The 21,829-nt window shown below is 19.8% G+C and overlaps 3 protein-coding genes across 4 annotated transcripts; 1 reads left to right on the top strand and 2 right to left on the bottom strand.

Moving 5' to 3' along the window:
* Positions 1-671: 671 nt before the first annotated feature.
* Positions 672-8,633, top strand: LOC105366913 (lithostathine-1; the record flags this gene model as incomplete). Its single annotated transcript, XM_011505519.1, has 5 exons — positions 672-878; positions 2,793-3,020; positions 7,038-7,142; positions 7,204-7,495; positions 8,489-8,633. Coding segments are annotated over exons 1-5 (783 nt in total), but the record flags the coding sequence as incomplete, so codon positions are not given.
* Positions 8,634-12,737: 4,104 nt separating this feature from the next.
* LOC105366912 (HD domain-containing protein 2) lies at positions 12,738-14,643 on the bottom strand. 2 transcript variants are annotated; one of them, XM_011505518.1, is made up of 4 exons: positions 14,298-14,643; positions 13,599-13,723; positions 13,158-13,326; positions 12,738-13,062 (listed from the first exon to the last, which is right to left on the bottom strand). In XM_011505518.1, the coding sequence occupies exons 2-4, from the start codon at positions 13,658-13,660 to the stop codon at positions 12,832-12,834; spliced, it is 462 nt and encodes a 153-aa protein (XP_011503820.1). In that variant the 5' UTR covers positions 13,661-13,723; positions 14,298-14,643; the 3' UTR covers positions 12,738-12,831. The 2 variants fall into 2 exon arrangements, with proteins under 2 accessions (XP_011503820.1, XP_011503819.1); XM_011505517.1 differs by having other exon boundaries at positions 12,739-13,062; positions 14,302-14,642.
* Positions 14,644-17,379: 2,736 nt separating this feature from the next.
* LOC105366911 (pre-rRNA-processing protein esf2) lies at positions 17,380-18,640 on the bottom strand. The gene is made up of 3 exons (XM_011505516.1): positions 18,201-18,640; positions 17,897-18,083; positions 17,380-17,659 (listed from the first exon to the last, which is right to left on the bottom strand). The coding sequence occupies exons 1-3, from the start codon at positions 18,469-18,471 to the stop codon at positions 17,380-17,382; spliced, it is 738 nt and encodes a 245-aa protein (XP_011503818.1). The 5' UTR covers positions 18,472-18,640.
* Between the last annotated feature and the right edge of the window lie 3,189 nt (positions 18,641-21,829).

Below are 21,829 nucleotides of genomic sequence, written 5' to 3'. Positions count from 1 at the left end.
AACACCGTGGTATATAATTTTTACATCAAAATATCAGTATATTAATAATAAATAAACTCAAAAAATTAGTTTTACTATCATGCAATGAAAATATAAGTAATAATAAATAATAAAAGCAATTATTAACATTAATTAATTATACCGTTTTTTTCAAATTGATTAAAAGCAAAACGTCAATGATAGAATATAAAATTGTTTTTAGGATCTTTACTAATTTATCGTTTTAAATAATGTAATAATTTAAATTTTTTATGTAACACAATAAATTAAAAAAACATTAATTTAATTAACACAGTATTTGTTTTATTTAATATTTTAAAACTTAATATTTTATGAGATATGACGAATATATTTCTAGTTAAATAAAGAACGTTATTTCTGCATTGTATCAATTTTATTAAACTTGCTTACATACTAAAAAAATTTTTTTTATTTAATTTTACTACACAATTTCATTGTATTTTTGTACTATGAATATTAAATAAATTTCTAAGCAAATAATACAATATAATACTAAATAATAGTTTGTAATTTTTACTTTCAATAAATATTCGATGATATAATTCAATAAATACATTATTAAATTTTATTTTTGTTAATTTTATTGAATAAAAAAAAAAAAATTTATTTTTTAGCATGGTAACAAATTTATTTTTGACTAATTCGATCGATTAAGAACTAGACACATAACTAACGTTATTTTTATGTAATATAAAATATATTACATATTCAGATGTTACAAATGAAAGAACATATCCGCTTATATTAGTTTCCGTAAGAATCCAAACACCAAAGATATATACAGCCTGTTTTGTAATCATCGTATATGTAAACATCTTCGATCTTTAATAGCATCTTTACTTGAATGACGAAACCAAGTATTTAAGAAAAATATTTATCTTTGATATTCATTGTACTATATTACAGATTAATGAAACACCATTTATTATTTATTTATAATTGAGTATTTATTTTAATTATTTGAATAGTTGTATATTTTTAAACCCCATTCAGAATTTCATATATTGAGGATAACAAATATTTACTATTTTTTAATTATATTGTATTATAATTTTTTTTTAATTGTATTAATCATTTAATGTACTTTTGATTTCTTTTATATATTTGTAGTTTCCTAACACTAGTAATTAATGAATGTTAGATATTAATTTTTATATTACATTTATACTTGAATCATTTTTAAAATTTGCCGTGCTGTATATCTTTACATTATCAATAACATTTAATATATTATGAATAATTTTTTATAATAAAATTAATTCATTTAGTTATTCCTCTATTAATGTTATTCTCAAAAAGATTTGATTATTAAAAGATATATATTATTAAATATATATTCTAAATCTATATTTAGTTGCGCTATGTAAAATTTTCAAGAGAAACTTATTATTGGTATTTTATCAGGATTTCATTTATAAAAACAAGTTTGAAAAATGATTATTTTCTTTTTTAGATATCATCAATGAAGCTGAAAATTATATTTACACTTATCTTCACTCTGGTAGATAATGTTATTGTTACGAAACATGGTATTTTTATAACAATTAATATATTTCAAAATAATTACATGATATACATGATAGTCGATTTTATTTATATTTACTTCTATATCTATTTTATTTCTATATACTTGAAATCTTAGCTAAAGTAAAATAACAGACTGTTTTAAATTAATGAATTAATATATATGAATTTTGTATATAATTAATATTTATATAATTTATATATGAATTTATATAAAAAGGCTGCCAATCCATCATAAAAAAAACTAAATGAACATTATATCTACTAAAAATAATTTCTGTAATTTTATATACTTTTAAAAAAGCAGGAAAACAAAATTAAAAATTAAATAATCTTTAAATTATAAACATTTGTAAGTAGTTTTTTTTATCCTGTATTAATTTTATATATTTATATATGAATTATAATTTTATTAACAAATCATTTTTTTCTGTACCATCATCACAGTATAGTCTAATAAAAAACATGAAAATAAAAAATCATTATCCTATTATAATAATATTTGGTTTAGTATCATAATGTGAAGTAACCTGTAATAAAGCATAAAAATATTGGTAAAGAAGTGTTATATCATTAAAGATTAATCTGTTGTGATTAATAAACTAAAATACTATATTATAATTAAATTTTAGATGTGTCTATAATTAATAATATGCACTGCAAAATTAAAATAATACTATTAATATGAATAATATTGTTGAAATTCAATAACTTATAATAATATTGGATTTACTTAACACAAAACTTCATATTGATTATACGTTCTATGAATCAAATATTTTTTTTTACAGTAGATTGACTTTTGATATTCATGAATTCTTTTTATTAACATGTACATAATAATATTGCTAACAATATTATATAATATAATTGAATTACTAACATTAAGTGTTTTATTATTTTATTTATTACTATTTTTTAGGCAAATAGTGACTTTCTATTTAAATAATCAATGTATTTTACATAACATTAGTTGAAATAATTTGATTTAAAAAATTATTCTTAAATACATATAGTAGTGAATAGTTTTAATTTTTATCTTAAAATATACCAAATTTAATACAAATTTTGAATTATTAGATATATTTATCATAGTAAATTTTAATATCGAGCTAGATTTTCAACTATGATAAAATATATATTTTGATCTATAAATGTTTTTTAAATGTATATAATATTAGTACATTCAAAGGTATTTATTAGTTCAGTAGCTAAAACATATTAAATTTAAAAAAAAATGCCTATAGAATCATTGGCCCAGACTGTTGAGAAAGAATGTATGAATTCATCAAAAGCACAATCAATTGGTCCTTGGAGTGCGTTTCTAGAAGACTGGATAATTTATGAAGAAAATAATTCTAGTACTAAAGATTCCAGGATTTTAAAACTTGATAATACAACTATAAGAATTACTGCAAACAAAATCTCTTATCACAACAAACGTGAGATCTCTGATAATGATCTTTATCTACTGGGTAAGAAATATTTTTTATTTTATATAACTAAAATATTTAATGTTAATTTATAATTTTTTTGCATCCATCACTGAATTATTATGTCAGCAGAATCTCTGGTATATGTTTTAATTTCTTAATTTATCTTTTACTTTTTTTATTTTAACTGATTTTACTTTATTTCTTTTACATTCAAGTTATTCCAGTCAAAATTATAATTGATCATATTAAAAATGTTGTAATCTGTATCATTTACTAATTCAATATTATATATATACAAATATTTATATTAATATACAAAGAATTTCTCCTTTTTTATTTTTTTCAATATTCTTTTTTTACTGATAGTATTGACATACAATAAAACCACCAAATTAAATCATTCAATGCTATTTGGTAGTAACACGACATATAACAATTAAGACATCGTTATCCAATTTTAAATCCATATTGTGTTGTACAGTTTATATTACTTATGCACAGGTGGTGTGAATATTAAAAATGTTAAAAGTATGCATTTCTCCCATATTAACTTATTGTTTATTAATAATTTATACAATAAAGTTATAGGTTTCAAATTCAATTTGAAGGAATTACTGATAATTAAATAACCAATTTCATTTTTCTTAAATTCTTTGTTTTTAAAATTAATTCTATTTATGAAACTTAAAATACAAAATAAACCTTGAATCTACATCTCTTGAATGATATTTTGATATTGTGATATAAAATTGAAATAAAGATTATTTAAAATTTTGTATTATCATAAGTGTTTAAACAAGGATTTCTAATTTATAAAACTGTTTCAAAATTACATTTAAAATTTGAAACTCCATAATTGATTATTAATATCATTTCTTAATATCATAGATAAATTGCATTGTACTAAATTAAATACTTATTACAACTAAATATTTCTTAGATCCAACTTTATGTACCTGATAAAAAAAATTGTTTGGATAAAATAAAAATATATAAATAGAATAAATTTTAAATTATCTGTAGTAAATTATTAATATTAATTATTATAATTTATAAAAAAGCTAATGAAATAAGTAATATTATGTAATAACTCTGTATTAGAAATAAAAGATTATAATGTAGTTAAAAATTAAAGTTAAAAATAAATTATTTATGTATATCAGCTTTAGATGAAATTAAAATTAAAATAATAAAATTAATTACTTAAAATAGGATATAATATATTATAAATAAATTACAGATGAAAAGTAGATTATAAATTCATTAGATTCATAATTAAATGATAATAAATTATGGCATTCAATTGAAAACTTTCATTCCTTGTAATTATTGATTATAAAAATTGATATATAAAATTTAGTGTAAAAAATAATTTTAAGTAACTAAAAATTTAGGATATAATTTTAGAAATCTGAATAAAATCCAGAAACTTGGATAATAATATAATTTTGTACCGGCAATTGCAGTCAAGCATAAAGATATAAATTAATATAAATGTATTTGTAATAAGTTTTTAATTTAATTTGAAATAAAAAATATAATTTATGATCAACAATTTCATAGATAATTATAATTTTAATGTATTATTAATTAATAAAATTAATTAAAGAATGTAATTAATAGCCTATTATTTAATTTTTAAATATTTTATAAGTAGTTTTATAAATGATAATTCATTAATATTAATTAATATAAGGAGACATCAGAATAACGTAAATATATTGGAAAGTATATTAAGAAATTAATTTTATTTAAAAATTTTATATAAGTGTGAATATTTAAAAATATTGTATTTTTTAGTGATAAAATGTAAAATATAAAATAATAAAAATAGACAATTAATATAGTAAATTAATTAATTAAAGTTAATAAATTAATTAAATTATTTTTTAAAAATTGTAATAAGAATCCTTAATTTGTATCAACGAAATAATAAAATTATATACCTTATGTCTCAGGGTTTAAATAAATAAATAAATAAATTATTTTACGAAAATAACAAAAATAAATAATTATGAAGTTTAATCTAAAAAATATAATTAAACGTAATTAATTAGAATAGTTTTTGTATATTTTATAAATTAATAAATTAAATTAGTAATTTAAGATATAATCATTAAATTTATTATAATATAAAAATTACTTTGTTACTAAATTGTTAATAGGTCATTAATTGTTTAAAATTATTATATATAAAATAAAATTTCAATAAATTGCACTTTAAATTTTTTAATAATGATAAAATTAGTAAACGTTTTAATTTAGAAAGTATTAATTATATTGATAGATTAAATGAAGGAATTTGATAACCATTTTACTCATCCATATATTAAAAACATAATTTATTGATAATAAAATAAAATCTATTCTGTATAATGATGAATTAAATTCCTGTAGAATTTTTACTATAAAAATTAAAAAATTAATCATTTGTTTATTGTAGTCAATTATGGCAGGTTGAAAGAAATAAAATGCCTGGAAATGTTAAATTTTAATTTAAGTAACAATTCTAAAATATATTTAAAACTTGAGAAGTCCCTATAAAATTTTATAATTTATATTTATAATTTTAATTTATAAATTAATTAGTAATAATTATTTATAAATATTATATATGTGACATTTAATCTGAAATCCGACTTAATTTTTTTGTACCCAAAACTTTTCAGATTTTTATATTGCAAAGAACATTGATTAGATTTCTGGTAAACTTATAAAATAAATATTAATATACAATAAAAAAATTAATTAAGTTTTTTCAAAGATTACCTTTAAAAAATTTCCAAAAATTCAAACACAATCCTTTGATTACTATTACATTCCTATTGCATCTATCATAAGTATATTATATTGCTAATCACTTTATTTAATTAATATTTTCCTTAGATACCTTCCTTAATAATTGATATATATATAAATTGATATATGAATAAAATATTTCATTATAAATATATATTAATTTATAAATTTTCAATAAATAATAGCTTTTGCTAATATGTAAATTTTAATTTCTGATGTATATACAATTATTTAAATACTAAAGATTTTGTTTTAATATTTCTATTCACCTCCATTAATATTAAATAATAAATATGGAAAATATAAGATAATTTACATTTTGTTTGTCATCTTTTTTAATGCAAAGGATTTCCAACAAAATTTTGCAAAACTTAAACAATCTTAAGGTGCAAATATTTGCAAGGAAACATTTTTTAATTGATACCACAATAATATACTAATTAGACTACAATTAGCTTAATTATATATTAAAGACTAATGTAATAACACATGTATTATTTTGTTTCCAATCAATTAATTGTATCTAAATAAATAAAAATTTTCTAAATAATTATGTACATTATGAAAATCTTAATATAAAAATATTTCCATTATGCAAAATTTTATTTATATGTTTTGAGTATTATTATATGTACATCAGCATTTAAGTAATATTGTCAGTAACAATAATTCCCACATATGGGTACAAATTAATTTGTTATACAAGCTTTAAATTAATATAAAACTGTAATGTACGAATTGAATGCTCATTTAATTATTTTATAATTATTTCAACTATCAAATGATAATATATTTTTTGTTTCTTGTATCAAATCTTTTGTTATTTGTAAAAGATTTTATATGTTTATATTATCCTGTATAAGATCAGTAGCAGCAAATCACACAGGTGCATTCTTATGCATTTATGTAATTTTAATAAGTTCCTGTACTTTTAAATGCATAGAAAAGAACCTATAAATTTAAATATATTTGTAAATCTAAGTATACATCATTTTCGATTTATCTACATAAATCTTGTATTATCAGTTAAATCTTTCCTCATATACATACATAATATTGAGTAAAATGACTTATTGTATTTTAAATAAGATGAAGATTGATAATTTATTTTGGTAAAAGTTGCTTATAATAACAAAAATGATAATAATAAAAATATATTACTCATAATTAAAGAATAATAATATTAATTATACCCATGATAATAATATGACTATCAATATTTCTATAAAGTTTAATAAATTTTATTCAATACAACAGGAGCAATCGAGAAATTAGTATATAGAATAGATTTAATGGAAAGACGTTTAAAAAAAACAGAGGAACTTTTATATTCTATTGTATCTGACTATAATACATCTAAAGGTAGAAATAATTTAAGAAGTCTACTTTCAACACATTAAATTTTATACATTTACTTAATTAGATCCTTGTCCTGAAAAATATGTACGGATTGGTCAATTCTGCTATTACTTCAGCATTCATGAATATAACTGGAAATCCTCAGCGAATTTGTGTCGTGGAATGGGTGGTAACTTGGTAGAATTTGAAACAATTGAAGAAAACCAAGATGTAATAGCAGTTTTACAGAATGATACTAAATTAAAAAATAAGGATTATTGGACAGGTGGCTTAAATCCTGGACTTTTGTGGATTTGGACTGCGAGTGCAAGGCCAATTTATTACGATATTATGCAGAATATCATAGATAATGGCAGGTAATTTAAATGAACTATACTGTTTTGTTACTTATAATTATGTTATATATATAATTAGTTATTTATTGTTTTTTATTCTTTAATTTAAATTCAATAAAAACTTTATCAAAATAAATTAATGTAATATTGAAAACTATTTTGAAAAAAGTAAGAATAATATAATGGAATTTTTATACGATTTTAATGTTGATTTTTAATCTAATATAGAATTTTAGTTGTTTTTAAAAATTGTTTGAATATTAATTGTATATATTAATAAATCATGCTTAATCAATAGTTAAGAAAAGGAACAAAAACTGAAACATAAGTATATACAAATTTCATTAAAAATAGCAAATCAAAATAATAAATTCAAGAAAAACTAAGTAGTAATTTGATATTTTAATTTTCAACTACTCCAAAATGTACACGATATGGTTATACATCTACAGTTTTGGACCATTTCTAATAACTATAATTTGTAAATTAATCATGAATTAATCACAAATACATATAAAAGTTTATAATGGCCTTGATGTCATTTTAATAATGTATCGTTTAAACATAATAATAAATATTTTTTGTTGACATTCTTTATTTTTCAACTGACCACTGGATTACATGATATATCATTAATGTCATTTAAAAAATATAAAAGAATTAATTATTGCAAGTAGAAATTCACGTATCTTAATTTTTTTCAAACGTTTAATTAAAATTTATTATAATTGAACAAAAATGATGCATATAAGTTACAATATTTTTGATCTTAATAAATACTTCTTTAAAATTTTGTAATTTTATTATCCTATTTTGCAACATTCACTTTCTTTCAAACTTCTGTCAAAGATTCTATTTAAGTTCTTAGTGAATATATTAATTTTTACTATTAATGTCAATTATAAATAGTTTATAATTGTCTTTAATATATAATAATATAATAGTCTTACAAAAATTATTTATCGATTTATGCACATATTACGTACTGTTAATATTGCTTAAAAATGTTTACAGATGTCTTAAACTTGAATATAAAACGTCAAATATATATATATATAAAGGAGAAGATTGTGGTTCAAAGCACAGATATATTTGTGAATTATCGAAATATAATGAATCAGCAAATAAAATTGATTTAATAATACAAAAAATATTAATTAAAAAAATGTAATATCAAAGTTGATGTTATAAAAATATCTTTATTGATTATAAAATGTAACAATGATTTTTTTTAATGTGTACCATTATAGTTATATTTAAATTATTTTTAATATGTCAATTATTTATAAAAACATTAACAAACAAATTTTTAGGTCTCAATATGAATAGTTTGAATAATTTCATATACAATTGATTGACTTAGCTCCAATACATGATTATTTTTTAAATTAATTTTAAATATGCCTGGAAGTGAACATTGTTTTTAAATTTTTGCATAATTTGTCAAAAAATCATTTTGTCTGCCTTTAGTCTACAATGTCTATATTTTAAATTTAAATTTTTTATTTTTAACCACTTGTATTAACAATCACATTTTTAGGTGATATTAATAAGATATGATTTTTTAAATATATAACCTGTATTCATTTCTATGCTATGTATTTTTCAAAATAAATTTCAAATACTTGCATTAAAATTCATATGTAATTTTTAAGACTTTCTTTATGGCAATAAAGGTCATATCTTATTCATTTTTCATAAATTAGATATTCTAATTAAATTTATGTTCCAGCTAATTTATCCAATTTTTTAAATATTTATAGTTTGAAATTTATTATAATATATCTATTATAATAATAAAGGAATATTAAATATTCTCAAAACTAATTTTATAATAAACTATTAAATTAAAAAATTTTATTTAAATTTATGTAACTGTTAAGTACCAAGAACAATGAATTTAATGATTATTTACATTATTGTTTTGAGTTTAGTGCTTTTAATTATATACAATTGTATTATATAAAAATCTTTTGTCAATATATGTTGCAGAATTGTATGAGTAAAGTTTATAGAGTAAAATGTTACAATGCATAACTTCCTACAATTATTATTTTCGTCTATTTAAACAACACATCTAATATTAACCAATACCAAAATTGAAAATTTTATCATATTCAGAGTATATATACATTTTGGTATTGTATAATAATTAAGATCGTAAATATAGGAAATTACTACGCGACCATATGTTATCATGCACATATGAAATAGTGACTCTCACCATGCAGGAATGGAAATGAAATCAAGAAGTTAAATACGAAACTAACCAATAAGAATATGGAACAATTGTGTATGAACATATTTGAGTTTTGTTTAAATAATTAAAAACATCCAGATGCAAAATATTTAAAAAATTTTTTGTAATTGTATATGCATTTTAAAGATATATTCTCATAAACCAATTAACCATTAGTTATTAACGAACTAATTGATTTTTTATTAACCACATTTGTTTTTTTACTTGATCCTATACTATATAAGATTACAAATTTATTATAATTTTTGTATAATAATGACAATGGTAAAATTTTTTAAGTAAATAATAAGAAATAACTTAAATAATTTAATATCTATTTGAAATTATAGATAAAAATTAAAATAATTGTCTAATGAAAAAATCAACTTTTTCCATCTAATATTTCTCCATACTACCAACATTTTAAAGTATTTAAAAAAAATTAATGTTTGATTGTTAAAATGTTTGTTCTTTTATATTGTATATAATAGTACAGATATTTATTACTCAAAAGCTTCTCTTATGTATTTAATAACTTTGTAAGATTGATGATAATAACATTTTATATTACATGAAAATTGGTTTATACATTCAATATGTTATTATAAATATGGATTTAATAGTAATGAAAAAAATGTAATTATTTTTAAAGTATTATAATTTGTAAAAGAGTACAATCAATTAAACCGAAAATCTTTTTTAACAATTTGAAAATTCGATGCAATAATAAGTGTATATGTTGAAGTCTACATTTTTGGTGCCTATGTATAAATGTTAATAAAAACTTTGAAAAGTAATACTGCAAGTCAGTAAGCTTAGTGACTTAATGACCTGCAGTATTGTCTTATACATGTATAAACAATAACTTATAAATTGTACTAACTACAAGAAATAAAAACATTGGATTTTATAATATTGGAATTTAAAATATTCAATTATGTTATGAATCAAGTAAATATATACATAAATAAATATACATATGTTCAATAATTATTATTAATCCTATTGATATTTTCATTATGAAAATTTTATCATATTACATTTCTTTTTTATTATCAACTATATAATTAAAAAATTATTATTTATTTTTATAGAATATTTTGTTACAATTAATAAAAAAAAGGAATAAAATGCACTTCATAAAAAGAAAAACCACTATTATTTGTATTTGTTGAAATTTGTGTACATTGATTATATATTAAAATTATCTACTTAAAATTTTTTATTTTTTTTTATATTGTGTATAAGTATAATCATTTATATAAATTTATCATTTTTAAGTATATATATCTTAAACTGAAAAACTATTCATTCTATTACTCTGTTGTATTAACTGTTGTACTTAACAATACATTAATCACAATAATATTTTAAACAGACAATTCATTTGTTTACTTGATGAAATTGTCACTTATAATAATAATTAAACATTTGGCGTTTTGACAATATATTAAATTCATAATAAAATATAAAGTAATTTTATATTTCAATTTATAGTATTAGCAATTAAATTTAAATTAAAAATGGTCTGAATTTTAGAAATTTTAACATTGTTTATTACTTTTTATTAATTGAATAAATAACATTTGTAATTAATAAAATAAAATTTAATAACTATTAATTATATTTTATTAAACTTAATAAATTTTAGCAAGTAAAATATTTTTTATTGGTTATAATTATAAACATTTACGTAACACAAAATCTATTAAAAATACAAGTAAAATTAATTAAATATAAAAACAATAAATCTTTGGTTATAAATTAATTAAATATAAAATTTTTTTTGGAATAAGAATTTAATAAAAACTATGAATTTGATCTTATTTTTGGTCTTTACTGACAGAGAGCCAATAAGATTTTGCTTATCATGTGAATTCATTTAATTAAAAAATTATGATTTAAACTAATTTTTTTAAAATTTATTTTATTTAAATATTTAATTTATTTAAATTCATAGTTATATACAAATTATAAATGCATCTTTAAATAGTAGAGGATAAAATAATACGATTGAGTAAATCATTAAAAATCATATAGTTTATACATTGAGATTAATTATAACAAAAATTTATTTTCTTTGTTTACAATAAATAATATACAATATCCTTTTTCATTAGAATAAGAAATTTACATTATTCAGTATATACTATTTCCACAACTATCCTTAATTATTTACTTATTGATCAACTTTACATAAAAAATTATAAAACTATTTTGGACATAGTATATTGAAAAAATATTTAGTAAATAGTATAGTCATCTTACTATTTTACAAATATTTTTTGGAGAATTCTTATATATAACTATCTTTATGTACTAATAAAAACAGAAAGTAAGAAAAATGAATAGTAAGTTTTCAAATATCCATTTATTATTTCTGAATAAATTTTTACATTTTATTAAAATGAAAAAATAAAATTTGAAAAAATTTCAAATGATAACATTCATTAAAAATGAATAAAATAAAAACTGTAATTTTGTACAAAAATTTATCAAAAATAACTAAAATTAATAATTTTTTTAATCTAAATTCTAATAATGAACATGATATATAAAATTTATATTAATTTTAATATATATAAATATTTTAAATACTAAATAATAGTGAAGTAAATAAATTTTCATTTATACAAGTAAATAATTCAAATAAACATTGCTCTCATACAGCAATGAATTTTTAATTCATGCCTTCGATAAGCTATTTATAATTCTATTTTACTGAAATTTATTAGTTTAAATAAATTATATATAATAAATACTATTATAAAATATAGTTTACTTATGTTAAATCATATTTAAATAACAAAATTAAATTTATAGCAGTAAATTAATATGATGAGATGTATAATATAATATACATGCTCAAAACATTTAGCTCAAATTAGTTAATTTTTAAATCTACAATAAATAAATATATCTTATGCAAATTTTTAATTATTTTTATTCATAAAATATTGTTAAATTAATTTAATCAACAAAAGTTCATTAATTGTAGGGCTTGCAATACTTTTTAAAATTATCGAAACAACACATTTGCATTACACGAATGGCATAAGAAAAATTTTATTCTATTATTTTAGTATTCAAATTATTTTTAGCTAAGTAAAATGGTATATTAATTACCACTTTCTCTTACTTTAAAAAGTGCTTCTCGTTGACTATTAATTTCTTTCACTATGTCTCCAAGAAATGGATCTTTAATTTTTCCTTGTGTAGAATTAAAAAATTCTTGTAAATGACCTGGACTGTTATCACGCTTTTCATATTCAAAGGCTTGCATTAATAAATCAATTCGATCAAGATCTTTAACATATCTGGCTTCAGCTGATTCTTGTTTTTCATACTCCTACAAAACATTAATCATAATTAATTCTTACAATACAATTGTTACTTAAGTTATTATTTTTAAAAACAAGCACCTATTGTAATAAATTATCTTACTCTAAACAGTTTCAATATTTCAGATCCTCTATCTCCTAGATTTTTACAAATTTGTTCCATTGCTTCATCTTCCATCCTATGTTTAACTTCTGGTAAAACTCCACAATGCGGTGTAATATCTCCAACTATACACTCAGCTAAATCATGAACCAATGCCATTTCAATCAGTCTAAAAATAACATACTTATTATGTGTTTTAATATACTGTTAATGAATACTATTCTATTTAATTTTTAAAATATTGTTTTGAGAATTAAAAAAAATTATAAAAAAAATTATAGATATTTAAAAAGTATTAAATAAAATAGTTTAGAATTAATTATTCAATACAATATATTATTTAAATATTTACTATACAAGTAAATATATTTGCACTTTATTAAAACAATTAAAACAATTAAAACAAAAATTTTAATATGTACTTTATATAAATTAACTCACTTGGATTTATCTAAATTCTCTTTAGGATCAACTAGAAAAGATAACATAGCCATTCTGTACATATGCCCTGAAATAGTTTCAGGGTCAGGAATATTTCTAATTACCCAACCTGTTCTTTTGAGATGCTGAAATAATTTAAATATATAAATTTTTATTATAATGTTATAAAACTATTCATTCGCTGATTAGGTATTTATAGTATTATTGTATATAATTACAAATTACAGCTAAACTAAAAATAATTTTTATTAATCAATGTATAAATTTTATAAGATTGAAAGTATAATATATAAATTATATAAATAAAAATTTGTACAATTAATTTAATGTCCAATTTTGAACTTGCAAATTATTTACATGCAATTTAAAAGTTAATTAATTATATTTCTAACAATTATGAGAAATTATATGTAATAATTTAAATAGAATTTTTAAGAATAAAATTAAATGCATGAATAACAAAGTGTATATTTAATTATTAAACTAAGAGTTTTACAATAATTAAAATATTATTTATAAAATATTTAAATAAGTTTCTATAACAAGTACTTAATAATTGATAAATGACACACATACTTCATTTATATTTTAAAAATATATATTAAGCTATGACAGATTTAAAATGATACAAATTTTTAAAAAACTTGAATTAAAAATGAATGAATTTATATATTTTTGAATAATTAAAAGTTAACTTACTTACCTTTAATCGACCAATTAATTCCATAAAATCCATAATTTTTTTTACATCCATTTTAATGTAAGCTGTTATTCACCTGAAAAATGATGTATTGCTTATGAAATTCACAGAAACTAGAAAAAGGAGTAACAGCCCTTTTATGTTTGAAAAGACACTGTAAAAAAGCAAACTGCAATGAATGTGAATTATCGTTTATCGTATTAAAATGTCAGTACATCATTGGTTCATTGTGCAATTCCTGACTAAATTTAGATACTACTTTGCTGAACAATAATATAATAGAGAAATAGGAAATTTATATTGCACTTGCACTCGTAAGACCACGTGATACCCCCACCAATATTTTTGCTATTCTCCGCTTTAAACATAATCTAGACCCCACCAAAATAACTAATCGGCATTCATTTTATCAAGTTGATTATACATAAATATATGTTTGTTCGCCCTTGTTCAAAGTTAAATTATCACGATAGTAATATTATACTGTTTATGGTTTTAATGATAGATATTGACATTTTTTTAATAAAAATTATTTTTCTATATTACTGTAAAATTAGATTAATTTTAAACGCAATCATTATAGAAATTTGAATAAATAAACAAGTATTTTATAAAATTATAACTTTTAAACTCTTAATTATTTTTAATTCATTCTTGATAAGTTTGATCTAAATTAAATGAAATAAGATATTTTTAAATCAAGGTAAAAGAATTTATTCATTATTAAAAACTCATTTTGAAATGGAATATATCAATAATAAATTTTTTAAATAGAGGATATATTAAAGCCAGAACCAAATGTTTTAATATTCAAATTAACAATATTTAAACTGTAATAGCTACCATACTGTAATGTTTAAATTGATTTTTTGTAAGCAAAATTTTGAAAAATTAAATTATCCTATATTTAGATATACAAAATATATAGCTCCATTCAATTATGTATTATATATAATTTATTCTTTATTTATCATTAATAGTATATATCTACATACTGTATTCTAATTCTACTGGTGTAAAATTTAGTAGGTATACAAGTATTATTTACCCATAGTTTAAAATATAAAAAAACAGAAAATTCATAAAAATACAAATTATTTATATTATTTTACTATTTACTGTTTATTTTTAAATATTTAGAACTAATTTGAATGGATTTCGAAATAAATTTGAAATTGGATTATAATATAAAACTTTTCAATTATAATTATTAAATAAATATGTCGAGATGTTCTTTGAAAAATAATTTTTATTTTTCTAAATATAAAGAAAACTAACAACATGTCAATCTTTATTTGATTAAACATTTTCAAAACAAATGTTAATGAACAAATGTTAGTAACAAATAAAAGATTTAAAAAATTACAAGTACCTAAATTATTTAAAATTTACAATAAATTTATAGAAAGTTTTTCAATTATATATCTAGTTAGCAAATTCAACAAGTTTTGCAAATTATGCTAATTAATTTTTAATATATACTGTATATTTTAGTGTATACATTATATATACTTTCATTATATATATTTTGAAAACTTAAATTGAAGTTAATTATTTGATATTTCATAAATTTTGTATAAGAATATGTTTTAATAAATAGATTATTATGCATATAAAAGTTAATATTTCATTGCAAGATAAAAATATATTTTTAAAATAAATATTTAATTTTACAAACTCTGGTTTATATATGAACACCTTGCATGATGTAAGTATGAAAGCATAAGTTATTCTAGTTGAATGATTTCTTGAAAATTTAGCCTTCTCTACAGTATAATATAATTTTTACTTGATAAATTTAATATTCAGTAATTTTTTTAATTGAAATTTGTTTAAAAAATTTTTAAATACATTTTAACTGAAAAATTTATATTCTGTGTTTTATCCTTAAATAAAGCAAACAAATTATTAAATTTATATAGTATGTTATTTGTTTTATTACATATAATTAGTCTATTTTAAATAAATTAAAATTATACTGATCAAATTTGTTTTTAATTAACTCGTTATATTACATCTATATTAAAAATTAATATGAAAAGTACATAAAAATAATGAGATTATTTCTGAAGCATTCTAAATTTAAAATACTATTGAAGTATTGAAATAAGTTTTAAAATATTAACAATTCGACATATTTCTGTACATTAATGATAAAACTTAATATTTTTATTATAAATTTTATATTATGTTAAAAGTAAATATATTCTTAAAACACAGATTAAAATACTTTATATTTTATATATATATATACATATATATAACTTTTTATAAGAAAAAAAGTGCTTTATTTTTAATCATAAACATATTTGAAATTATGTTCATTACTAACTTTTCTTATTTATCTATGGAATGTCTATCATTAGAACTGTATCCAATAACATAATTCATTATAAAATACAAAAAGTACATTTCTGGTAGTTATGATGCTTACTAATTTAGTAATTTATTTTATTTTCTATCGTATTTCAAGATATGCATATTTATATTTTAAATGATATACAATTGTAAATTCAATAACTTGAAATAAGATAACAAACGTTAAAATGCAAATGATAATAATTTAAATAAAATGAAGGATAAAAACAAATAAATTGTAAAATATATTAACAATAAATTTTATAGAATGTTGAAAGAATAAATATTAGATATAGATAATTAATATTAGGTATTGTTATTACCCTCAAATTTTATAAATTATTAATTATGAAGCACAAAGAAAAAATATTATAAATAAAATAATACTGAATCAGAAATACAATAAGTAAAAGTAAAATATATATTTTAAGTTTAATATATAGTAATTCATTTATTTACTCTTAGATTTTCATTAAATTTTTTTAACTTTCTTTTTTAAATGGTTAATATCAATATTTCCTAATAAATTAATTGAAAATTTTTCTATATCAATACTGAAAAATTCATAATTTATAATTTAATAATATACACTGCTTATTTACTTATAAATAAAATAAAGATACTTGATAGTCAATTTCCAATAAAACTTTTGGTTAAAATAACTCAAATTAAACATCTATAAATATTTTTATAAAAATTATGTTTATTAAAATTATTTAAAGTTTATCCAAATAAAGCTTTTAAAAAGTCTTCTCTGTCTTTATACTTTAGTTTTTTTTCATTTTCTTTTATCTTGATATCTGTCTCTTTTTGGTAAATTTGAGGTAAAGCAAAGTTAGATGACTTTCCTAGTTCTGATCCTATTTTTAATTTTTTACTTCTATCAATATTAAATGAAAAAAAATTTACTTCCTTTTTTGCTTGAGAAATTTCAGTTCTTAATATTTGTTTATAAATAGCTCTTTCATATGCTAATCTTTCACTCAAATGGGTCCATTTAAATCTGTAGTAATTAAAATAACGTTAATTTAATTAATCAATGCCTAGCAACAAATAAATTAATATTATAAAGTTGAAAATCTCCATATTTATATATATATTATATAAATTATAAAAATAAGTAAATAAATTAAACCTTATATATGAATATCTTTTTTATAAACATTCATATTTGGATCAAATCATTTCATAATATTATTAAGTACACATATTTAATATTTTAAAAACATTTATTATTTACCGAGGTAAATATTTAATATTCCATATAACATCATAGAATTTACTTTTCTTTTGACAGGAAATCTGACAATTATTTAATGTGCTAGCAACAAACTTAGCTACTTTTTTTTTTTCAAACTCAACCCATCCTTCTGTAAAATGTTTTACCGGTGTTTTTAATTTTTTTTTTGCATTTTTACCTTCCAATTCTATAAAACAGAAATTTATGCATACATAAATTTATTCAATGTATGCATACATAATATTACAATATTTCATTATTTAATTAAAACCAATTAAATATAGATATAAAATTATTTTACCACTATTAGCTAATTGTAAATATACACGACCAATTTCTCCGTAAGCAGAAAAAATTTCACGAATTTTTATTACATTCATATACTTTGGTATTGTGGCCAAGTAAATAATACCTCGCTTTTTCATTAAAGGCTTTTTAATGTCAAATTTATTATTAATTTTATCATTGAGGTTAGAAACTTTATTAATCTTGTTATCTTTACTATTTGCTTTAATCAAATCAAAGAACTTCTTATTTTTATTTGATAAATGAAATTCTGAACGTTGGTTGGACATTTTTCTTTATATCACAAACCGAATTCTCACTTTCAAAGGTTAAATAGTTTGGATCTTTTACAGTTAAAAATCAATAGGCCATTAAGAATATACCATAGATAAAATCCAAGCTTCTGGGTTCCAGCATCCTTAACATGAAATTCAAATTATATCTAAAAAAATAACAATAGAAATAACGTGCCATACATAATAACGTAAATTAAATAACTTCCCGTTATTTTTCGAGATAAATTTATTAAAATACTTTAATTAAAATCTGTATAATCGTAGTAATTTTTAAATAATATTTTTTATTTAACTTTATTCCATAATTATATAAAAACTATATTTTTAAAATATCAATTGAAAATATAATTGAAAAACTTAAAATAATAAATAAATTATTTAAAGATTATCATTATTCATGAAAAAAAGAAAAAATATTGCTGTATTAATACTTTGCAATAACAAGTATTCATATTAGTTTCAATGCTCTATAAAACTGTATATTGATTTTATAAAGGGTTAGAGATCAATAAGGTTTAAACTTTTTCGTACCTGCAACAAAGTTAATATTTAGAATACCTTTATGGCTGTATTTCGTTTTGATTAATTATTAATTATAAGTACAAATACTATATTCAAATAGTGCATATAACCTAAATGTTTTAATTACTTGTTTAAAGATAATTAATAATTTAAAGAAAAGCGTAATGGAAAATGTTTTAATTATACCATTTTATACTCGATTAATATTTGATTTTAATTATGCTCTTAGAAATTAACCCTCAAACATATATTAATATGATGAATTGAGGGTTCCCATGACTAAAAACAATAGTGTAAAATTTCCTCTTAAAGGCAAATTATAAAGAAAATAGTAATACCGTATTTCTTCTATCCTAAAATATCTAAGAAACTAATATTAATTCAGATAGTATTGATCAGAAATAATAATTTGTATATGGTATTTTCGTCGGGCATGTCTATGTAACTATAATAATGGCAATGGACTGTTATTAGTGATGACTATTTTATTATTGGGTAATTCCAGAATTGTCTTTAATTTATTCTTAAGGATATAAACATTTATACAGCTGCATATATTATCAGTTTTTTATAGTCTCATCTGTAGATCTGGATTCACTACTAGATATACAAAATGGACTTATCTATGTAAATTAATTGGATGGCTAAATAAGAAATAAAATAAGTGATTTTGAAAATAAGTAATGCTATGAGTATAATAATTTATGTGAATTAAATATAAGTATTAAAATGTAAATAAATGAGTCATTTATGAAAATCTTAGGGCACTCGATTTACACATTGGCAATCTACTCCCAAAATAGAGTAAGAAGATCTTATGTAAAAATAATTCAATATATGAATCCACAAATATGTTCTTTAATGAACTATGAGACAAAGTTTAGGAGTTAAGTATGACTATACAAAATAGGCATGAACAGCAAATGCCTAAAATTTAGTATGTATGAGAACTAAAAGCTAAATAAAAGGAAATAAAATATTGAAAGGAATAATAATAGGCAAAACATCGGGGATTTATTCAATGAATTTTTTTTTTATAATATTTATGTCAGGATCAAGATGCATGTACTATTTAAAAATTTGTATATAGAGTTTACAATAAACTTAAAATAGGAAAATTGTTAAATTGGTGCCATCAGTATAAGAATAAAGAACTTGTTGAAATTTGTTAGTTTATTAATCCAATGACTTCACTAAGTGAACAGTATTGACAACAGATTGAAAGAAGACTTTAGAATTCAATCAGTGATATATTAACTTATGATATGATATATATATAAACATTTTGAATAATTTTACTCAAAAGAGAGTGAAAATCGTAACATAAATTGACAATCTTATCTTGCAAGTACTTTAAATACGCATTAAAAAAATTAAAATGCAATTAGAAAGAAATAAAGTAAATAGCGAGAAAGAAATATTTAAAAAAATTCATAATAAAAGTAATATTAAGTGTTGAATATCAACTAATTTACAGGCCTCAATATATAAAGAAATAAAAATAAAATAAAAATTGTTAATTAGTAGAAGTGATTATGCTTACGTACGAATAAAAGACTTAGCTTTAAAATTTTATATTGCATATGTAATAATACAGGCATGCAATAGATGAATGTAGGATATTTAACATGAATGATAAAAATAAAAAAAAATTGAAGAAAAGTATTGCAAAGAAATATTCTTAGCATGTGTCACCATTTGATACCAAGAATAATTTTTCTTAAATAAATTTAGTTTGCAATAATCAACAGTTTTGTAGGCTGAAGACTGTTTTGAAGAATGAATAAAATATGAAAATACGTATGAAGGAAATGGATGTAGTTACGACAATAATAATAAACAAAATGAATACAAAATAAATATTGTATTTGAAAAAATCAATATTCAGATGAGATAAGATAGATAAAGCTACGAAGAAATTTATACAGAATCTCTGTTTCAAAATTAAGACCTCTAAATTTTATTCAGGCCTACTGAAATATTTTCAATTTACTAGACATTAATGGTTTCTTCTACGTCAAAAGCATTGGTTACTGCTCTATATAAATATGAATTTAAAAAACTCCATACTCGAAGCATATATTATGCAAAGATGAATTGTATTGCTATAGGTATACAAATATGGCTGAAAAACAGTATATAAACGTTTCAATATTATATGTATTTACAGTAAATAAATTAAGGTTTTAACAATTTTACAAGGATAATATGTAAAAAAAGAGTAAAGTTGCGTTTAAAATAGTTAGAAGAGTTCCTAGCTGTTACGGATTACAGCAATTTTACGCGGTAAACGAAGTGGGAGAGGTAAAAACACCTGTGCTTAGTTAGAAATATTTGCGCGCCGAGTCATAAACACAATTCTGCGAAATCGGGAAACCTCACTACGCAAAATATTCGAATATTATATTACAATTCCAACTAACAAGGGCCGACGAATTCTCCAAGGCTAGACTCTAGTGACGTCATTCAATCAATTAGCATGACAAGAGTGATCCAGAATTCATCAGAATCGCAAGCCTGTACTAGGATATTTAAGGAGACGCGCTTGACGCTCTCGCGCTCTTACTAGTTCAATCAAGCATTCATTAAGATCGGTTCGCCGTGCTACAGATCGACTCCAGCTCAACGTAAGCCAAGTTAGTTCGGCCACCCAACACTGCACAGATCGTCTCCAGCCCAACCGAAGCCAATCACTCAGCCCACCAACGCTGCAGAGATCGACTCCAGTTCAACGGAAGCCAAGCTCACTCCGCCTACCCACGCTGCTACAGAAATCGACCTCAACACACGTAAGCGACGCTATTACACACGTACTTACGTACCATCAATG

The sequence above is a fragment of the Ceratosolen solmsi genome, unplaced genomic scaffold, assembly GCF_000503995.2.
Source record: "Ceratosolen solmsi marchali unplaced genomic scaffold, CerSol_1.0 scaffold108, whole genome shotgun sequence".
NCBI classification, from domain to species: Eukaryota; Metazoa; Arthropoda; class Insecta; order Hymenoptera; family Agaonidae; genus Ceratosolen; species Ceratosolen solmsi.
Note: the sequence above shows the minus strand (reverse complement) of the source record. Positions and strands in the feature narration are given on the sequence as shown.